Genomic DNA, 21928 nt, shown 5'->3' on the forward strand with positions numbered 1-21928 from the left:
CCAGGGCTGTGGCTCTGTCCTCAGCACGAGTGTTTGGTCACGATGGCAGTGCTGCTCCCTGCACTCAGCAAGTCCTGGAGATCAGCAGCTCTGGCTTGCACCAGTTCCACCAGGCTGAACAGGAGCTGCAAAGACATGAGGGTGGGTGGCACAGCCAGGCAGGTGCCCTGGGAATGGATTCAAGTATTTGCACTCCTGTGGAAATGTGCCTGAACTGAGCAGGAACTCAGGCTCAAACCAAGACCCAGAGCACAGCCCCGGCCTGGCCCTGCCTGCAGTTCAACACCAACGCCTGGCAGGGGATGAGGAGGATTTGCTGTAACCAAAATAGATCTCTGAAGTCTTTGGCCATCTCAGTGGGGCATTCAGGTGCCTGGTTTTAGGGCTGCAGGTATGGTTTTGCTCTGTGCAGCCCTTCCTTCAGGAACTGGAGGTAAGTTGCTGTTGAAGGGTCTTCAAAATTGGTTGAGAAACTAAAGATGCTGCTTTCAACATCTTCAGGCTTCATAGAAGTAATGTCCAGGAAATAGTTGGCATTGATGTGGTGAATCTGGCAAAGAAAACAGATGAGAGGAGATTTTTAAGGGTCAGAAGAATTGCCCATGGCCTGCCTTGGCCTGCAGCCAGCACAGAGCTGACAAGGCTGTAACAGCTCCTACAGAATATCTAATTCTTTCCAAGTGCTAATTCAGGAACCAGAATTTGGGTCTGAATTTCAGTCAGAGAAAAATGTGTGATCTTCCCCCAAGGGTGCTGACCCCTTGCTTAGGTTAAGAAGAATATGTAGGTGATTTGGGAAAACCATGGAGGCTCAGCTCATGTCTGTGAGCAGGACTGGGGAGATGGGGCCTGGGCTGCACCTGAGCTCCCAGCACTGCCTGCTGCCCCACAGAGCTGGGAAAGGGGACACTGAGCCATTGTCACAGCCCAGAGCCTCATGGGGACAGCGAGGGGACCCTGCAGCTGTGACCAGGATTAGCCCAGCCCAGCAGAAGCAGAGCATGTGAGCTCACTAATGGCTGATCTGCTGTGACCAGTCTGGGGAGATAAATGTGCTGGAAGGTGCTGATCAGGAGATTTTCTTCAAAGGATGAGCACAAAGGGCCATGGGTGCAGGAAACAAAGCTACAGTGGCTTCCCAAAGCTCAGGGACAGTGAGGAATCACACTTGGCTCAAGTCTGTTCTGCCCCTGCCCAGAGCTGCTGCTGTTCTCTCTCTGAACTAAAATAGATTTGTTTCAGATTTCTAGTGGAGGGGCAAAGGCCCAGGGGCAGTCCCAGGTCTGGGAGACCCTGCAGAGGAGGAGCCCAGCCTTACCACGGTGCCGTTGGGGAGGCACAGGATCATCTCCACAGGGAAGTTATATTTCTCCAGGTGCAGCTTGGCCAGGTTGCTGTGGAACTCGTTCTCTCTGTTGCTCTGCAGGCAGATACCAAACCCACACATTGGCACACCCCAGAAGTGGCAGAATGGCACAGGGGGAGCCCACAGGACACAGAAGAGAGGGAGGGAGGGAGGGAGGGAGGGAGGGAGGGAGGGAGGGAGGGAGGGAGGGAGGGAGGGAGGGAGGGAGGGAGGGAGGGAGGGAGGGAGGGAGGGAGGGAGGGAGGGAGGGAGGGAGCAGAGAGCTGCTCTGCAGTGCAATGGTAACTGGTACCACTCTCACAGGCTGCTTTCCCATTCCCTTTCAGGCTCTCTCTCTCATTTCAGCTGCAGATCACCCCATCAACTCTGATCCCAGCCTTTCCCAGAGTCTGCAGCTCTGTGACTGATCCCAGCTGACAGCACAGCTCAGAAGTGGGGAAAGGCTCAGTCAGGAGCCTCAGGGTTCAGACAGTTATTTGGGTATTTGGTCGTCCCCTGGGTTGCAGGGGAGTCAGTTGGTTGATGGCAGCAGAGGCCTTGGGCAGGGCTGTCTCACAGAGAATCATCTGTTTTAGCTTTAAACCTGGCACCAGGACAGAGCCAAGGGGGTCACAGTGCCACTTCTCAGCCTGCTCCATCTGGTGTCTGCCTGGCCCCTGCAGCGGCCGAGGGCTCGGAGGGCTCGGAACAGAAATCCCCCCTGGCACAGGAGGGAGCTCCCCCTGCCCCTGGCACCCCCAGCAGAGGGTGAGCCTCACCTGCAGCTCCTCCAGCTCCTTCACCAGGGACCAGCTGCTGATGAAGCTCTCGTTCAGCAGGGCGAGGATGGGCGAACTTTCCAGGACGGTCTCCCGGAGAGTTCGCCCCGAACCTGGCACAGGGAGAGGCACAGGAGGCTTTGCTGTGGCTTCCCCAGCCACTGTCACCATGCTCGGTGCCACCTGCTGAGTGGCAGCTGGCTCTGCTCCCCCCAGCCCTCCCCACTGTCTTTTTGCTCTGTTGTTGGCAGTTTTCCATGGCTTTTGCTCCCCACAGGTGCTGCTGGCACAGAGCACTCAGCAGAGCAGAGCCCAAGCCAGGCACAGAAGGTCCAGGAGAAGTCAGCCATGGAAGCCACCCCGAGTGCCACCTGCTGCTGATGCCAAGCACAGCCCAGTGCTGAGGGGTTTTCAGGGCAGACAGGACTGAAGAGACCCTTCCCCTCCCATCCATCCCTCCTGCCAACGTGGCACAGGCTCTGAGGCACTGAGGGAAAAGCTGCACATTGGGACAGCCCCACGGCCAGGCCTGGCTCTGGCCTCTCCTGTGCAGGTGCCAGACAGAGCAGTGTCCCTTTTCCCTGCCAATGCTGCCTCTTCCCCAGCAAGAGAGAGGAAGGGGAAAGACCAGAGCCATGTCTGCACCTCGACAAAGGCACCTGAATCACAACCTGTCTCAGACAGAGCTGGAGCTGCAGTGGGCAGCTGAGCTCCCAGCAGTAATTCCTACTCCCACTCCAATCAGTGATTCCCACTCCCAGCAGTGATTCCCCACTCCCAGCAGTGATTCCCCACTCCAATCAGTGATTCCCACTCCCAGCAGTGATTCCCCACTCCCAGCACTGATTCCCACTCCCATCAGTGATTCCCACTCCCATCAGTGATCCCCACTCCCACCAGTGATTCCCCACTCCCAGCAGTGACTCCCCACTCCCAGCAGTGATTCCCCACTCCCAGCAGTGATTCCCACTCCCAGCAGTGATTCCCACTCCCAGTAGTGATTCCCCACTCCCATCACTGATTCCCAGTCCCATCAGTGATTCCCACTCCCAGCAGTGATTCCCACTCCCATCACTGATTCCCACTCCCACCAGTGATTCCCACTCCCATCAGTGATTCCCACTCCCAGCAGTGATTCCCACTCCCAGCCTTTGTCTGTCCAGCACCTCCAGAGCCAACAAGTGGCACAAGGTTCCCTGACCCCCACGCCTCCAGCCAGGCTGGCAATGCCCTCACCTCAGCAGGACTGGTCGTCCAGGGCACCCCAGAGCAGGATGGAGTGCACCAGCTTCTTCTCTGCTTGTGCTCTCTCAAAGGCTTCTGTGAAGGGCAGGTAGGAGATCTGGGGGCAGAGGGACAGCGTGAGGAACAGGCACACAGCAGCCCAGCCCCAACAGGAGCAGCTCTGAAGGAGCCAGCCCCAGGGGTGACACACACACAGCTCAATGTGCAGCAGGACCTGCAGATTTAAACGAGTGACAAGTGTGGTGGTGTCCCCAGGGTCCCTGTGTCCCTGGCACCTGCAGAGCCCTGATCTCACACACTGCAGAGAACACCTGCACCAGGGTGGCCAGGCTGTCTGCAACCCCCCCTCAGCTGCTGGGAAATCTGGCCTTGAGATATTTATTCCAAAACCTCCTGAAACAGCCTGAGAACTGGCTGTGAGGGAGCCTGCTCCAATCCCTCAAATGAAAGGAACTGATATTAACATCTTGGCAGCCTGAAGGGACATTTGTAAGCTTGGGCACAAGGAGGCAGCCACCAAAACGTGTCCCTTCAGCCAAGGAAGCAGTGACAGGCAGTAGCCATCTGCTCCACAGGCATGTTAAATAGTTTGGGTCACCCAGAGCTATAAATTTGTGCCTGGCTGCAGGCTGCAGAGGCACAGGCAGATCATGTGTTCTCTGCTGATAAGGAAAGCTTGGTCCAGAGGCACCTGGCTGCTGTGGAAGTAAAAGCCAGAGGAAAAACCCATTTGTAAGCAGCATAATTACCTGCCTGCTCCAAAATCACAGCAGCAGCCATTGATAAGAGGCAGGAAGGATGAGCTACACCCACAGTACAATCCTGGGGACACCTGACACGGAGAATTTGCTCTTGTCTGTGCTGCTGTGTGACCCCAAACGCCCTGGGACACCCCCCAGTGCCCTGGATGCTGCTCAGGCTGTGGCCTCTGCTGGCCCTCAGGTCCCTGGATGGCTCAGTGAGGACAATCTGCCCCAAATCAATGTGCCAAGGAGAGCCCAGCCCCTTCCTCACCTTCTTAAACGGATACATGGCCACTTCCAGCCTGTGGGCTGCCTCCTGCCAGGGGATCTCCTGCTGCCAGGTGATCTCCTCAAACACAAAGTGGATGGGCTCCCCCGAGGGGTCCCTGCTGTCCAGGACCTTCCCGTTCTCATCGTGGATCACGGTGGGCACCGAGGGCCCTGTGGACTCCAGCTCCATCTGCAGGGGAACAGGCTGGCTTGGACCCTGCACTCAGCCCTCTCCTGGCTCTCCCGGGCTCCAGGACAGGACACAGATCCAAAATAACACCCACAGCTCCTCAGGAAGATCTCCCACCTCCTGCAGCTGCACTTTTCCAGTGAAATACCAGGAGAGGAACTTCATTTCCCTCAGTGTGGCTGCACTCTCTGGACTGGAAATGCACAAACTCCACGTTCCCACCTTCCCAGAGGAGATTACTGGCTGTGGGACACCAGATCCTTTCAGCCATGAGGATCTGCAGGGCTCATTGGAAGCTCTTGCTCCTGTCAGCAGCTCAGCCCTGGGAAGCCACGAGAGGGAGCAGCAGGAAAAGCTGCCCTGTGGTTTGTGTTCTGGTACAGCTGAAATGATTCTGCTAAATCTGCCTTCCTGACTTCTGCCAATTAAAAATAATCACGACTCTAGTCTGTTGAATTCAGGCATTCAGAATTCTGACTTATGTTTCCTGTCCCAAGAGCTGGGATTACCACAAAAAAGGGGAACAACCTCGTGCACTTTCTAAATCCAGACCCACAGTTATTCATACCCTGCTCTGGGCTCAGGGCCTGGGCTCAGCTCCTCACTTTCCCTTCTGCCTGTCAGGAAATGTTTTAAAAAAAGGAAAAAGTCTCCAAAAGCTTAGGATTCAACCCACATTGAGGGAAAAAGGAAAATATCAGAAGAGCTGCCAACAGGGCTGCAGAGGACAGCCAGAGATAAATGGCAATTCTACTGTTGTACTGAAATGATCAAGGGAAAGCTCTAAGGAATGGGTCACAGGGGTTCCACAGCTCAGGGCCGTGGCAGCACAAACCCCTGGGGAGAAGCTGGACAGGTGTGGGGCACAGCAGAGGGCACAGACCTGAGGCAGGTATCCAATGTCCACTTCCATGTTGCTGCTCTCGCTGGCCCCGTACAGCCACTCCATGTCCACGTTCAGGGACCTGCAGGGGAGCCCACGAGTCACCCAGGGCTAGAGCTGAGCACAGGAAACCCCAACCAGATGGGAACAGCCTCCTGCAGGGTCAGCACTGACCCAGAGCCTCTGCAGAGCTCTGTGCTCCCTGCAGCAGCCCAGGAACACCAGATCCTGCTGGAGCAGGGCCCAGGCACCCACTCAGCACTCTGGAAAACACTCAACACCTCTGAGCTCTGTCAAATGACAGGAAGGAGAGATGCCTTTGCTCCCTCTTCCTTCCCAGCACTTCACTCGCACATTCTGATCCTGCTGAACTTTTAAAAGTGGTTTTTTGGAAGCAAAAGGCTGCTGGCAGAGCCCAAAGTGTCTGCTGGCTGTAGGAAATGTGCTGACAGAGCCACTGGGGTTGAGTCGCCAGGGTAACGTTGTAATAGAATTGTCACTCTTGTCATGGGCAAAGAGATTTGAAGCTTCTTCCCCCTGAAGCACTTCCAGCTCCTTGCCAGAGAGCAGGAACGAGCTGCTGCAAAGCTCTGCACACAAAATCTTAACCTGTGAGACCCCAAGCAGAAAATCTGTTGGAGGAGGAGCACCAGGCCTTGCTGAACTTCAGTGCCTGCAGCCAGGAACTGGGACTGCCAGTCCTGCCACACCCTGCCTGTCCCTCCCATCCTCCCAGCACCAAGGGACAGTTACTGGGCACGAATCAGGCCCTGGATGGCTCAGGGATGCTCAGTGAGGTAGAAATACATTTGCAGGCAACTGCAGAGCTCAAATCACTGAGATTTTCCAAGAAATGAGAGGGAAACAGCTGTACCTGTTGTTAGGAACAAAGAGCCTGAAGTCCCTGACGTGGGAAGAGTCCTTGGACAGAACAATGTAACCTGTGAACTGCCCCGGGGAAAACCAGAAGGGGAAGTTTGGTGGCTCGTTCAGCTGGAATTCAGCGTGGATCCTGAAAGAGAGAGGAGCCATCAGCTGGGATCCTGCACTGCAGGTGACAGCAGGAAAAGCTGTCTCCAGACACCTGAAACTATGAACCTAAACTGGGCAAGACAGGGGGAGCTTAACAAGCTTTTCATGTCACACAATGAAGAGGGTGAAAGACTGGAACAGATGCATCAGGAGCATCTCCAGTACCCATGCCTTCTGGAATGGGGCAGCCAGGAAGGATGAAATAGTTTATCATTCCTTAAAACACAGGGACAGAACAAGCCTCCCCTCCAGCTTGCTCAGACACATCAAAGCTGTGTGCAACACTGCCAGCAAAACAATTCTGTGGACTCTCCCCCTTGGAAAGACACTCTGATAAACCTAAATCTAACAAAACTCTTGCCAGCCAGATTCTCCCCTTTCAGCCAGGGGTAGAACAAGGGTGATGCCCTGTGTGAGGGCACAGTGGCACTGGCAGCAAGCCCAAGGGTGATGCCCTGTGTGAGGACACAGTGGCACTGGCAGCAAGTCCAAGGGTGATGCCCTGTGTGAGGACACAGTGGCACTGGCAGCAAGTCCAAGGGTGATGCCCTGCAGGAGGACACAGTGGCACTGGCAGCAAGTCCAAGGGTGATGCCCTGTGTGAGGACACAGTGGCACTGGCAGCAAGTCCAAGGGTGATGCCCTGCAGGAGGACACAGTGCCACTGGCAGCACAGGTGACCTCTGGCTTGCAGCTCCCTCCCCTGCCAGCCACAGCACCCGCTGTCCCTGGGGAACACGCTGCACGTGCCACGAGTGCTGTGCCCTCTGCCAGGGCTCCCAGCAGCCCCGCTGGGACAGGGGACAGGCCCGGGGGTGTCCCCAGCCCCCGGGGCTCACCGGAAGGCTATGGTGTAGTAGAAGCTGCTGCTGGCCTGGATGCAGGCCACGGCGCCCTGCGGGGCGAAGCGCGTCCTGACGAAGGGCCGCGGGTGGAACATGCTCAGCAGCTTGTGGATGATCACCTGCAGGGGGAAAGGCAGGAGCAGCACTGAGAACTGCTCCTCCACTCGGCTCCAAAGCAACCCCCACCTGAGCAGGAAGGCCGGAGAATGGCTGTGATTTAACAGCCAGCTCAGAGACCGACCTAATCACACAGCAAGGAGACAAAGCAAGGCACTGCTGTCACAAATAAATCCATCTTCCACGGCTTCCGTGCCATTCCCGTGGTCTGCAGCTCTCCATCAGCCCAGGCAGAACAGCAAACTGATGTGCAAGGCTGCCTCCACCAATGCTTCAGCCTTTGAAGGGGTGGGAGTGCAACCACTGGTCCCAGCAGCACCTGCCTGCAGCCAGGGGAGGGGATGCACAGCCAGGCTGTACCTGCTGGGCACACACAGAGCTCCACCTGCTCACTGCTCCACCAGGAACGATCCCAGGTCCTTTTGGAACAACCCTCTCTGGGAAAAACTATCCTCAAATCCCACACAATTAACAATCAAGATGGAGTGACTCAAGTCAGCCTCATCTGGCTGTCACAGACACACAGAGCTTCTGCCTGCTCTCAGTTTTGCCTCCAGTTTAGGTGCTCCTGGCTATACACTACGGAATTCCTGCTTCCCTGGAAAATCCAGGGATACACATATAAAATCTGAGTTTCATATCTCACCTCTTTGCCCTTGGGAGGTGGAGGGTAAAACCTGTTGTTGGAGAGATAGCCAGTGAAGATGTTCAGCTCACTGGGAATTATCCACCACGGATCCCCAAGATCCAGATTATCCTTTGGAGGGAGAAAGGCTTTGAACTGCCTGGCAAGCAGGACACTCAGAGGGGCTGCTGGGGCTGTCCAGTTCCTGAGCCCAGACAGAGCCACGTGGGAAATCTGTGAACAAAAGATGCTGTCAGAGCCCACAGTGGAGTCTCCCAGCGTGCAGTGATGTCATGGATGCAGGCTTTGGAAAAGGGGGGAAAAATGTTTCACATCCCAAATTCTTTTCCCCACCCAACAGTTCTGTCAGCCTTCAAGAATGTGAGTAGCAGAGCAGAGGGGAACACGCCATGTAACAGCAGTGCTGCTGCACTCAGCTGGGCAGAGCCAGCTCCAGTTGCTGCTCCCAGCTCCCAGGAAGGCTGTTCTAACCAGGGCAGGGCACTGCTGAGTGTGCTGAAACCCTGGAATGCTGAGGGGGCAGCGAGCTCACTGTCACAGCAAATCCCACGGGATCCAGCAGGACCTGTCCCCTCCCAGCCTATTCCTGGTGCTGTTCCCAGCCCCCCAGAGGTGTTTATCCCAGAATCTGTGGCCTGCAGGACACCTACTCCCAAGAAACCATCCTTGCTCTTCGTCATTGTTTCCATGAGCAAGGGCTGGAATTTGGCCACGATGGACAAAGTCTCCCCGTCTGGATCCAGCGTCTCCTCCTCTTCAGATTCTGAGACTGGAGCCACCCCTGCACAAAAGGACAGCAATTCAAGCAGCTGTTTCCCCTCCCTCCCCTTTGAAGCAATTGGGAAATGATCACATGTTTATCCTGGCAAATCCAGGAGCACTGGGAGTCTCCCAGCTGTCCCCACACTGCAGAGCTCAGACCCATCCCCAGACCAGCTTTGGCTGGGACAAACTCAGTGGCTTTAAAGTGGGTTTAGGTTGGACACTGGGAAGGAATTGTTTCCTGTGAGGGTGGGCAGGCCCTGGCACAGGTGCCCAGAGAAGCTGTGGCTGCCCTGGATCCCTGGCAGAGTCCAGGGCCAGGCTGGATGGAGCTTGCAGCAGCCTGGGGCAGTGGCAGGTGTCCCTGCCCATGGCAGGGGTGGCACTGGATGGGCTTTAAGGTCCCTCCCAGCCCAAAGCATTCCATGATTCCCTGTTTCCCTGGCTGCAAAGCCCAGGCAGACTCACAGCCCCTCAGAGCAATCCCAGCACGTGCTGGAGGCAGTCCAGGAGAGCACAGCAAAGCCTGGCTGTGTCCCCACTCATTGTCACCCCCACTCCTCCCTCCTGGCACCAGCAGAGCCACTTGCTCTGTGCTGACACAGCCTCCAGAGATGATCTGCCCCAGCTCAGTGGAGCCCTGGGACTTCACTGATGCCTTTGGCCTGGCCTGGGCTGAGCTGCATTTGTTGCATTCACCCATCCCAAATCCCCTTTAAGCTCCACACAAAGTAACTGATGTACTTTGCTAGTCCAGCAATGGGATCCCCCACCTTGTAAAAACTGCACTTTGTCAAAGTGATGTCTCGTGCTTAAGCCTTTCCAACAACATGGAAAGCTGCACAGCCTCTCTTCATGTAAATAAGACCCAAAGCAGCACCCAGAAACAATAAAGTGAATAAAATATTCAGTGAATTCAAGCTGTGGGGTTCATCATGTTTGGCTCTGTGCAGGGAAGGCTCTGGAAGGCAGACAGGAACCCACCTGTGAGCTTCTCAGCAATGGGTTTGAACTCCTCTGGGCTCAGGTACAGGTCCTTGTTGGTGTCCAGGGAGGAGAAGAGGAACAGCCCCTCATTCCCCAAGGACTTCAGAGCCAGCTCCTGGTTTGGGAAGAAGAGGAAAGAGAGATTTCATTGGAGCCTCCTGCAGGAGCCCACTCTGGCCCCTCTGGAGTTAATCCCATTCTTCCCAGCACACCCAGGGGAAAGACTGACTCCCCTTGGCAGGATTTGGGGCTATTTGCAACGTGTCCAGGAACTGCTGGCAGAGGATATTGAACCTGCATCTGCCTGAGTAATTCCAACTGAACCATTTGCTCACGTTCAGTGTCTTTTGCCAGAAAAATTCCCCACTTTTTCCAGCTAGTTAGGCCTAAACCTGCAGCCATGGGGAGCACCTGGTGATTGCTGGGGTAAGCTGATGTGCAGCCAGACAAAGGCAGTCAAAGATGTCAGCACCACACTCCACAAGCACAGAGGGACTGAGCTGAGCCCTTGGAATTAGAAACTTCCACTCGTGGTGGGATCCACTCCAGCTTCACTGCCCTGCTCTGGTCAGTGCCCCTCCAAATCTCCAGCCTTGGAACTGCATGGAATATTTTGGCTCCCTGCCCCCTCAGCCATCCATCAGGGAGTCACAGAACCCACAGTCTTCTCCAGAAGCTTCCACAGGATCCCAGCTGCTCTGTGCCTCAGTTTCTCCCTCTGCCAAGCCCCCACAGGGGGGTGTCTCCCTCGGAGCAGCCCCAGAAGGGCTCTGGATGCTTCCACACATTTCCACTCTGCAGTCTGAAGGGAAAGGGACAACTTGGAGGCAGAGCAAGAGCTCCGGGTTGGTGTGACAGGAGGGAGAGACACAGGGCGGGCACCACAGAGCCCTCAGTGCCAGCCAGCCCTTGGCACATGCCCCAGGATCCAGCAGCTTGCCCAGCCTGGAGCTGGGAGCACAAACACTCTGCATTCTGCTGCTCTCCACTGCCTGCAGCAGCAGCACCATCCCCAGAGCTCCTGAACCAGTTTATTTTCCATCTGCTGCCTGCCAGCCTGAAGCAGCACTAATGCAGCCTGGAAGGCTTTGCTCCCATCAACTGCAGCTACAAAAGCACTTAAGAGCCTTCCAGGGCACTTCCAGGGCTGGGACTGAAATAGACTGGAACTCAAAACGAAGATCTGGATGAGGACATGGCCAAGGACAAGAAAAAATGGAGAAAGATGTTTTTTTTTGTGCAGAGGGACAATGCACTGTGGACTGTCCACAGTTAACCTGCTTTTATTCCCTGAATGGATGGGGATGAGCACCCTGGGCTCTGGAAACAGGTCACAGCTCTGCTGAGCCCCTGGCTGCAGGTGCTGACACACCTCCCAGGGTCACACAAGGCTCGTGCCAGGCTCCAGATCTCACCCATGCTGGCACACAGGTCAAGGACTGGGATCACTGCTGGGCTGGGAGCCAGCTCAGGGCCCTGGGCAGGGAGCAGGAGCCTCCCCTGGCAGGGCAGGCTGTCCTGGATGTGTGCTGAGCTCTGAAGGGATGCTCCACTGCCTCTGCTCTCCCCAGCACAGCACAGCTCCTCTGCTGATGGATCTTTCAGAGCCTCTCCTCATTTTGCACTTCACAGACACAGACCCCAAGGGATGGGGTTGGAATTTGTACAGCTGGAATGTGGGGAAAAAATAATTTTTCCCTCACTGAATGGGGCTGGAGGCAGGGGCAGCTGGTCACTGCTGGTCACTACAGCTCTGGCAGTGGCCACCTCAAGCCCATGTCCACTGGAGTGTGGCACCACAGCTCAGCGGCCACCTCAGCCCAGTGTCCACCTTAAACCCCCCTGATGCCTGGTGGTCACCTCACCTGGCCACAGCCCAGGGTCCACCTTAAACCCCCACAGAAGCCTGGTGGTCACCTCACCTGGCCACAGCCACCCCAACCCCAGCAGCCACCGACGCCTGGCAGTCGCCCCAACACCTTTAGCCCCCATGGCCACTGACGCCTGGTGGTCACCTCAACCCCAGTGGCCACCCCAAACCTGGTGGTCGCTCCAGCCTGGCTACGGCCACCTCAGCCCCATTAGCCACAACGCCTATTACTCCTCTTAGTCCGGCGGTGGCCACCCCAACCGCCCTGGCAATGGATTCCGGGCGGTCACTCCAGAATGGCCATGGCCACCTCAGACCCCATCGACGCCCGGTGCCCCCTCAGCCCAGCTACGGCTCCCTCACCCCTGGTGCCCACCGGCTCCTGGTGCCCCCTCAGCCCGGCTACGGCTCTGTCATCCCTGGTGACCACCGGTTCCTGGGGCTCCCTCAGCCTGGCTACGGCCCCTTCATCTCTGGTGCCTCCTGGTGCCCATGGGTTCTGGTGCCCCCTCAGCCCCTCTACGGCTCCCTCATCCCCGGTGCCCACCGGTTTCTGGTGCCCCTTCAGCCTGGCTATGGCCCCTTCATCTCCGGTGGTTCCTGGTGCCCACCGGCTCCTGGTGCCCCCTCAGCCCCTCTATGGCTCCCTCATCCTGGTGCCCACTGGTTCCTGGGGCTCCCTCAGCCTGGCTATGGCCTCTTCATCTCCGGTGGTTCCTGGTGCCCACCGGTTCTGGTGCCCCCTCAGCCCCTCTACAGCCCCCTCATCCCCGGTGCCCAGCGGCTCCTGGTGCCCCTCAGCCCCTCTACAGCCCCCTCAGCCCCGCTGCCCACTGGTTCTGGTGCCCCCTCAGCCCCTCTACGGCTCCCTCATCCCCGGTGCCCACCGGTTCTGGTGCCCACCGGTTCCTGGTGTTCGCTCAGCCCCTCTACATCTCCCTCATCCCCGCTGCCCACCAGCTCCTGGTGCCCACTGGTTCCTGGTGCCCCTTCAGCCCCTCTACGGCTCCTTCATCCCCAGTGCCCACCGGTTCTGGTGCCCCTCAGCCCCTCCACAGCCCCCTCAGCCCCTCCACAGCCCCCTCAGCCCCGCTGCCCGCCCGGCGCCGCCGCCTCCCCTCACGCCGCCCGGGCGGGCCGCGCCCGCCATTCCCCCTCGCTCCGCCCGGCCCCGCGGGCCCGTCCCCTCCCCTGCCCGCTGCTCGGTACCTGCTGCCGCGCCGCCTCCGCGTCCCGGTAGTACTTGACGGCCACCAGCGCGGCGAGCAGGGCCAGGGCGAGCGCCAGGCGCGGAGGGGCCGCGCCGGGCCCCGGCCCCGCCATCGCGCCGGGCCCGCGCCGCGGAGCCGCCATGGCCGCCCGGCCGGGGGAGGCGTCAGGCGGCGAGGAGGGGCCGCGGGCCCCGCGGGAATAAAAACCCCTTTTTGGTGTGAAATCAGCGCCGCTCCGTCCGGGGAAGGGGTTTCGTGGTGTTCAGTCAGCGGACGGCGGTCAGGGGAAAGCGTGTTTTAGGGTTAAATGACCGTCGGTCCGTCTGGGAAAACATCGGGTTGGTGGTAAATGAGGGGCACCCGTTAAGGAAAAAATGTGTTTTGGTGTTAAATCCCTGCCGCCCGGTTAGGGAAAAGTTCTTTTTAGTGTTAAATGAGCGGCACTTGTCAGGGTAAAAACACGTTTTAATGGTAAATGAGCGGCACTGATTCAGGAAAAAAGTGCTTTTTAGGCTGAAATGTCTCTGCTCTGAGGGCTCCTGGGGGAATGAACCCCCTCCTCCTGTGTCTCCAATGACTTTTTCTTTTATTATCCATGCAAGAGAGAGGTATGTGTCCATCCCCACATTCCCATTTTGTCCTTAATTCAGCTTTTCCCAGAAAGAACAAAACCCTGAACTTGTTCGGCACTTCCCAAAGCCGTATCCTGTGCTTGTTTGGTTATAGCTGACCAAAATGGGTATTTTTTTAACAAAACAGGTATGGGTGGGATCGCTTGCAGTGATTCCGCTGAGGTTTGAGCCCTAGGGATGGGAATTGGGGATGGGAATGACTTGGCAGCCCTGGGTGATGGTGCTCAGCCTCCTTTCTCCAGCATTACCCCACATTTTGGGTCATTTTTACCACCATGCCACATTTTGGGTCATTTCCACCCCAAGCTTTTCAACCTCCCATGTTTTCAGTGTCCCTCCACGCCCGCCCATTGCTGCCACACTGTCCCTTGGCAGTGGCTGGGCCAAGACACACAAATTTATTATTTAGCCACACAAATTTATTATTTTAACCTCTCTCCGCTCCTCATCCTGCTCCTCCGTGCTCCCAGTCCTGCTCCAATCCCCCCTTAGCCGGAAGATTTCTGCTGCAGGGCCAGCACCGAGTGTTTGATCTCTCCGAGGGAAGCGTCAGCGTTTAATCCTTTGAAGCTCTGCTGTATCCTAAGCCTGCCTAATCGTTTTTGTTTTAGGTTTAAAGAAGTCTGGAGATGGAGATGAGCAGAGCATGACCGAGCCATTAAGGGAGGAGGAGGGAGGATGAGGATGGGAGCAGGCAGAGGAGCCCAGCAGTGGAACCAAGGGGGATATTTGGGATTCACGCCAGGGTGGTTGCACCGAGGGAGGAAGAAGAAAAATCTTTCTGCAGCACAGCAGAAAACTTCCCTGGAACTCTGCTCCATAAAGAACCCGGCCGTGGCTGTGGGATTAGCAGGGCATGGGAATGACTCTGGGAGCAGGGACAGGTCTGGGAGCTGCCGTGTTTTATAGATGTGCTGTAAAACCTGCTGCTGCTTCCCTGGATTGACCCAGAGTGTAACGGGAGGGATGGGTTTGGAACAGGATAAAGGTCCTGGTTTGTCTGGGACAGGAGCAGGAGGGGCCCTGGCACGGTGGTGGCAGAGCTGAGGTGGCTCTCTTTGGATGAGGGCTCATTTTACACCCAAACCATTTCCAGTCACTACAAAAAGATGAGAAACGGGGGGAATATTTGATGGGAAAGACTTAAAGGTGAAATAATTCAGAGTGGCTGCTGCTCCTTGGAAGAGAACAAACCCAACCTGGCTCTCCACTGCTGGGTCCTGGGATTACAGCACTCGGGAAGAATGTTAAATATCCACAGAGCTGCTGTGGGGCCCACCCAGGCACACCTGGATCAAAGGGAATCCTAAAAACAGTAACAGGGAAGACTTCCACCCAGCAGGAAAAACTCCCCTTGGTCAGAACCTCCTGGTTTGTGGTGTGGCCCCCCAAGAGCTGCAGGAAACTTCCTCTGGAAGGGTGAGGGATGTTCCCACTCACCTGTGTGAAATGGGAACCAACCATGGGCCTGCTCCTAAAGGAAACCAGAACCACTCTGTTTATTTTGGGGGTTTAAATTCTGCCAGGCAAAGTGTTCCACGTTACTCCAAGAGCAGGTCATTCTTATTTAAGAAATTCCCTTAATCCATTATCAAAATCCTTTGAGCTACAAGAGCTCCCCGATCCCCAAATCTCCTGGATAACACAGCTCACTCCCAAGATGTTTATTTACCAATACCCATCCTCTAGGCCAGGCTTAGCAGCAGCAGCTTTATCCCTGGGATAATGCTAAGTCCCCATCTGACAATCTTATTTCTCTCGGGGAATTACAAAGGCAGGAATTTAGAAACAACATTTTCTGTTTTCACAACTTGCTCAAAGCAACTTTATTTTCCCCCAAGTTGCTGAATGAAGCAATTGTCACGAAGCTGTCACAAGAATGAACAAAAATGTTCCATCCCCCAGGGCCACAGAGCTTTGCAGTGATCAGAGGGAATGCTGATCCCAGATCCAGCAGTTTAAGAAAGCTGGGAACTCAACCACTGCCTAGATTCCCCCAGAAATCAACTTCTGCTGCACAAAACTCTTGGAATCCACTCTTTAAATCCAGTATTGTCTCATTCCAAGCATGGAGTGACTGGTCTTTTACAGGATCAACCCCAACAGGCATTTTATTTTACAAGACTTTTATTCTGTTTCACAGATCTGACTATTACAGCAGTAAAATTATTACAAGTGACTCGTAACATTTAGTTCCAAATAAAAGTAGAAAAACACCAAAAGAAAAAAAAAAAAGGAAAGTTAAATGAGATGTGATGGGTGGTAAATGTGTTTTAAGAGCACAGGAAAAAAGTATATAAAAATACATCAGGAGCAAGGATTTTGCAGCCAAGTTTTGGTTTAGTTACAGTTGAGTCACAGAATGGCTGAGGCTGGAGGGGACCTGTGGGGTGGCCCTGTCCCAGTCCCTGCTCAGCAGGGCCACCTGTGTCCCTGTCCCTCTGGAGACCTCCAGCTCTGCTCGGCTGCAGCCCAGGCTGGAGCTTTCCCCCTCCCTCCTGCCCTCAGGATCCTGAACTCACCACCCACGGCCTGGGCAGCCTTGGATCTCATCTTGGATCTCATCTTGGATCTCATCTTGGATCTCATCTTGGATCTCCTCTTGGGCTCTGCAGAGCCCCTCTGCTGGCTCCTGTGTCCCTTGGAGGGGGAATTCATCACCAACCCACTCCAGGAGCCTCCTGGACTGCTCCTGAGTTGCCCCTCCAGCAGGGATCAGCGTGGGTCAAGTCCCCCCTGAAATCTGCAAATTCCAGCCTGAGGCTGCTCCTGTTTGTGGAGGGTTTGATCCTCTTATTTTCCCACTAAAGCATCACCTTTCCCTGTCCTCCCTTCATTCCTGAGCTCCTCAGCCATCCCCAGAATTCCAGCTGCTCTCCCTCAGCGAGGACAATTTCCTTTCCTCATTCTCCTGAAGAGCCCCCAGAGCCCAGCACCAGAAAGCTCAGAACTGTTCACTGGAGAGGTGATAAATCCAAGAGCAGATAAAAGGCAGAAATGAACCAGAGAAAGGAAAGGAGGATGTGTGTGTGTGTGTGTGTGTGTGTGTGTGTGTATGTGTGTGTGTGTGAAGTCTATTTTATGGCAAACTTCCAGTCCTTTGGCCACTATAAAGCAAAATCAGTGGATTTCATATAAATTCTCTGTATAAAGGAATGTCTATGAACTGTGTACAGTATGGCCCAGAATAAACATCTCATCATCAGCCTATTAGAGCTCCTCACAGAGGAAAAGAAGGTGCTTAGTCATGGTTCATCTTCCCAAGAAAATACTGTCCGGAATTGGACTAGTGCCCCAAAACACCATTTCAGGAACAACAGGAATTCCTTCAATGGAAAGGAAAAGCAGAGTCTGCCCAGGCTGGGGGAGCAGGAGCTGGGCAGAGCCTCAGGGCTGCCCTGCTGCTCTCAAGTCCGTGTGGTTGATGGGCAGGGGGTGAGCCTCGGTGTTGAACACCCAATCCTCCAGGGACAGCACGTCATCTTCACAGAACAGAAGATAGAGGTACCTGCAGCCACAGCAGAGGGACAGGCTCGGAGCAGCCCAGCAGGGCTCCAGGCAGCAGCATGTGACATGTTCCCACCTCCCTGGAAAATCCCCACCCTTCCCACACTCTGGATCACAGCCCTTCAGACCCAGCCCCTGAGCAGGAGCCTCCAGGGAGCCAAGGGCAGCAGAGGCTGCAGCAGGAAACTCCCAAAGATTTACAGCTTTGCCCAGTTTCCCCCCAGAATGGAAAGATCCTGAAAGCTCCTCTGGTTCCAGCCCCCTGTCCTGGCAGTGACACCTCCCCTGGGAAGAGAAGACTTCTCCTTTATTGTCTGAGGCTCCTTAAGGAGCTGTGCTGCTCTGGAAGGCCCCTGTGAGCCCAGACTTACTTCAGAGTCTCTGCGAGGAAGAAGCTCTGCTGCATGTTGTCGTGGGTGGGCGTGGTGGTGTACACGTCTCGGATGCCAGAGAAGCCAGCTTCCACCCTGCAGTGCTTCTCCAGGGCCTGGCAGGGGGAACAGAACCCTCAGCCACCCCCAGCAGCGTGGGGTGACCCCTCCAGCACCAGCAGCTGCGTTCCAAACCAGTTTACAAATCCAGCACCAGGTTTCCTGTCCCTCACTCAGAGGTTACTCCACACTCTGGGAACCAGCCTGGCTCTAATGGAACAGCAGAGGAAACAGCAGCCACCCGAGCTGGCTGATTGACTGACGGCAGTGCAGCCCCCAAGGGAGCAGAAAACCTCCACAGTGGAGATAACACTGACCTGAGGCACTTTGTGAACTCCTGCCCCATTGCTCGTGGCTTTGAGAACAATCTGGGTTGAAAGGAACCTTAAAAATCACCCACTTCCACCCTCCTGCCACGGACAGGGTCACCTCCCTCTAGACCAAGCTTCCCAGAGCCCCACCCAACCCAGCCTTGAGCATTCCTGATGTTTCTCAGCATTTAACACAATTTCAATAATTTCCGCTCCTTCCGCCGACCCAAGCAAAGCTTTTTGCAGCAACGCAGGAACCCACGGGGCTCCGTGGCCTCTGCAGCCTTACCTGGACCACCTCCCAGCCCCAGTGGCGGTACTTGGGCTGGTGGGTGAGCCTCCAGAGGTACATGTAGCTCTCCACCACCTCGGGCCGCAGGATGTAGTAGCGCTCGCTGAGCCGCGTGGCCGTGGCCTCGCTGCCCGCGTCGAAGCGGAACGCCTCGGGGCCCAGCTTGGTGTCTGGGGACAACACACAGCACTGTCACTGCCAGGGCAGCACCAGCAGTGCCTTCAGGCTGCTCAGGATGCCAGGGCTTGGCTAAGGCTGTGTTGAGCCTTTTCTTCAGCGCTGCCTTTGGAGGGAAGGGGTCAGGGTGGTGATAAAACCAACTGCAGTGGTTTTATAAACAATAATCAGGAGTGTGTTGGTCTGTGCTTAGGAATCCCAGTCTCTTGCAAGCACTATCCAGCACTCAGATCCCTGCTTTCAACACCAACCCTCTCCCCTGCTGGAAAAAAATTTGCTCATGAGGGTGCCCAGAGCAGCTGTGGCTGCCCCTGCATCCCTGGCAGTGCCCAAGGCCAGGCTGGACAGGGCTGGGAGCACCTGGGACAGTGGGAGGTGTCCCTGCCATGGCAGGGGTGGGATGGGATGGAATCTAAGGTCGTTTCCAGCCCAAACCACTCCATAATTCTGTGATCATGGCACATTCCTCTGGCTGTGTCTGCCCCAGTGCTTCACAGGGAGTCATTATCTGCCTCTAATTACCCTGCACACCTTCCCCGGGCCCTGCTGTGGGTGTGGGGCCCTGGCAGTGCTGGCAGGAGCTGGGCACAGCCACTCCCTGCAGCACTGGGCAGCCTGCTGCTGGCCTCTCTGATGGTGAAAACTGGCTCCAGGCACTCACAGGCACAGGGCTGTTAGTTCAGAAACCTTGGTTTAGTTCTGTAAGTGCTGCAGGAGGGAAAAAGAGTTATTTGCAAAGATCATTTCAGGTTAGCTTGGAGTTTGTTGGGCAAACATGCTGGGCTGGCTGGTGTGGGGAAGGTGTGGGACAATCCTGGATGCAGTTGTGGACAGACCTGTGCCTGCCAAGGTCCTGGAGAGCTGCCCTGGCTGCCTGCAGCCTCACAGGAGCTGCAGGGATGCCTACAAAGAAAGGAGGGGTGTCCAAAGCAGCTCCTGCAGGCAGAGAACCGAGCCAGTCCCTCACTCATCTCCACTCACTGCTCTCCACAGCTCTGGGTGGTGAAAGAAATTGTCCTGAGCTTGTGAAACGAGGATTCAGTTGGAGGGGCTCAGCAACTCCATTCTCCTGGTAACACCAGCAGCTGCAGGTCTGCAGCACTGCCCTGCTGGGCTGCTCTGCTGCTCTGCTGCAGAGAGAGCCACTCTGCCTTTAACCCCTGCTAACCCTCCCCTGCTGCCTGCAGAGGGGTGAGCAAGGGCAGCCTGGAGCCCTGCTGGGACCGGCTGGGATTCAGCCCCAGCTCCATTCCCAGCTCTGCCCCAGCAGCTCCCAGCTGCCTCTGCTGCACAAAGCACATTTCTGTCCCTTCCACACATCCCAGGAAAGCCCAGGGGAAGCCACAGCAGGGCTGCAATGCTGCTGAGGCACAGAACCCCCCCTGGCAGGCAGTGCCCACCCTCCTGGGGCTGTGGGCTCGGGTACCTGAGCGTGTGTAGGACTCGTGGCAGGTGCTGGTGATCTCTGCTGCCAGCTCCATGTGCCTCTGCCTCCTCTCCCCCGTGCTGTGCTCGGCCCCCAGGGCAATCATGCCCCCGGAGAAGCAGGCCAAGTGGCCCATCTTGTGATCCAGGATGCCACCCCTCCACTCGGCGATGTAGGTCAAGCCTCCTGCAGATTTTTTCACCAAATGCTTTTCTATTGCCTAGAGGGATGAAAATCAGCATTTCAAGAGAGTGGACAGTGAGTAAAACTTACTCAGTGTTAGTTAGTGACAGGAGTGAGTACCAAGGAAACCCAAAGACTCATTCTGAAGGTCTGAACCCTTCTGATGAACCATGTTCACCCCAAAAAAACCACAGAGCAGCACCTGGCTCCTCACCTCCAAGGCATCGTCGTACATCTTTTTAGCTTCAGAGTCCTTCTTGTCTGACATCAGCCAGGATTTGATGAGATATTCATAAAAGCTGTCCCCGAGGCCCCCGATGGAGACGTGGTCTGTGGTGGGAAAGCCAGGAAAGAGCTTCAGGTTCATGACAGACACTGAGCAGCTGCCTTACAAAGGGGAAACAATCACGTCCTATTTAATGCCCTTGTTCTCTCCTTCCTCTTCCCAGCTTCCTGGGGAGAGCTTGCAGCATTGCTTTTCAGAAAGAAAGAAAGGTGGAAAGTGCAATCAGGAGAAAAATGTTCTGTCATTTTCCAGAGCATTAGTATCCCTTACCAGAACCATTCAGAGGCCTCATTTTACAAGTTATTTATACTGCAACGTGAAGATGCTTCCTGTTTATGGAGCCATCATCATAAATCCAGCCTCATAAACCAAAAGCAGTGGTGGGTATTGATAGATTTCCATCTGGATGGAGCCCCTGGGAGCTGTCTCCCTGCCTCAGGAAAGGAAGGAGAGGCGTTTGGATCCCACAGAGCTGCCAGCAAGGGGCTGTGGACACACTCCTGGGTTTTGCCATTTGTATTCCTGCCTCACGGAGGGACTCTGAGCCCTGGGGAAGGCTGGGGGTTGCTGGCACATTAAAATGATAAAGTCAGGTACAGGGATGTGCACTGCACGTTTTCCTCTGCAGCAATGAAATTTCTGAGGCTGTCTGCTCAGAGCACCCCCTGCTCTGACCTCACAGGAGTGCTGAGGGATTGCAGTGTGACACGGGCCTGACAGCTGCACCTTTGTGCCTGGGGAGAGCTGCTGCATGCATTTACAGCTCCAACTCTGCCACAGGGGGAACAGCAGTGTTCTCACTCTTTAAAGCACTCAAGCACTCCCATTTTTAAGAGAGCAAGACAAATGGCCCTCGCTGGCCTGAGCCATCCCTGTTAATTAACATTGTCCTGGCTCTCATTTCCCAGCTAAGCTCGTGCAGCAGGTGTTAGAGCTGCTCAGATTTTCGTTTCCCCTCTCCTTGGACACAGATAAGGCTTATTCCAAATGCTGAATCCTCCCAGCAGCACAAACCAACAGCCATGCATCATTTTCCTGACCTGAAGAGCAAACATCCCTGACACACTGTGTCCAGTGATCCAGGGAATAATCCCTAGCAAAACAATGAGATTAAACACCCAGCTTCCCTGCAAGCAGAGAGGGCAGAGGATTTGCAAACACAGGCTGCCTTTAGAGAGCAGCTCTGTGATCCTGAGTGTGTCATTCATAAACTCACCAAAGCTGCAGCCCTGCTCCAGAATTGCTTTCCATCTGGCAGCAGCCCTGGCAGCGTTTGCCTCGCAGGCACCTGCATCAATAAATCCCTGCCTTCCCACAGGTAAGAGCTGCCCTCCCACAGGGCCAGCACAGCCTCTCCCCTGGCAGCATCTGCTCCTTCAGCCAGGTCAAAGATACAGCTTTTAAGAAAATCACAGCAATTTCAAGGAAAACAGCTTCCTGCAAAGAGCTTTAATGGCAAGAGAGAAAATGAGAGCCTGGCCTCTCTGGGGAGCAGGCTGCAGATGCCTCCCTGCTCTGGTCCTCATCTGTTTCTCCCCAGCAGCACTGGGGATGCAGAAGGGGCTGATGACTCTTCTCCCTCCCTGGAATATGGGGCCAGATCCCAAGGTCACATCCTGAGCAATTGCCACAAAGAGCCTGTGGAAGTGTGGCTGGAGTCAGGAAATCCCCAGGCCTGTGGCAGGCACCTCCCTGTCCCACACGAGCAAGCAGAGGCTGCTTTTAATGCTCTGAAAAGCACCACCAGGCCCCTCTCTA

General features: G+C 55.6%; 2 protein-coding genes across 2 annotated transcripts in view; both read right to left on the reverse strand.

Annotated features, from left to right (window-relative positions):
* Positions 1-379: 379 nt before the first annotated feature.
* On the reverse strand, positions 380-13094 carry SELENON (selenoprotein N). The gene is made up of 12 exons (XM_064398320.1): positions 12924-13094; positions 9842-9959; positions 8746-8876; positions 8096-8308; positions 7327-7451; positions 6330-6467; positions 5456-5537; positions 4384-4572; positions 3361-3466; positions 2125-2237; positions 1319-1420; positions 380-550 (listed from the first exon to the last, which is right to left on the reverse strand). Exons 1-12 carry the CDS (start codon positions 13065-13067, stop codon positions 380-382), a joined length of 1632 nt encoding a protein of 543 aa, XP_064254390.1. The 5' UTR covers positions 13068-13094.
* A 2257-nt stretch (positions 13095-15351) lies between these two features.
* MAN1C1 (mannosidase alpha class 1C member 1) overlaps positions 15352-21928 on the reverse strand; it is a 56281-nt gene continuing 49704 nt past the window's right edge. Inside the window, exons 9-13 of the mRNA XM_064398319.1 lie at positions 20099-20214; positions 19702-19921; positions 18096-18268; positions 17436-17551; positions 15352-17065 (exon numbers count right to left, since the gene is read on the reverse strand). Coding sequence (XP_064254389.1) covers positions 16945-17065; positions 17436-17551; positions 18096-18268; positions 19702-19921; positions 20099-20214 — 746 coding nt within the window. The 3' untranslated portion in view covers positions 15352-16944. The remainder of the gene's footprint in view (positions 17066-17435; positions 17552-18095; positions 18269-19701; positions 19922-20098; positions 20215-21928) is intronic.

Source organism: Passer domesticus, chromosome 24 (genome assembly GCF_036417665.1).
Source record: "Passer domesticus isolate bPasDom1 chromosome 24, bPasDom1.hap1, whole genome shotgun sequence".
NCBI classification, from domain to species: domain Eukaryota; kingdom Metazoa; phylum Chordata; class Aves; order Passeriformes; family Passeridae; genus Passer; species Passer domesticus.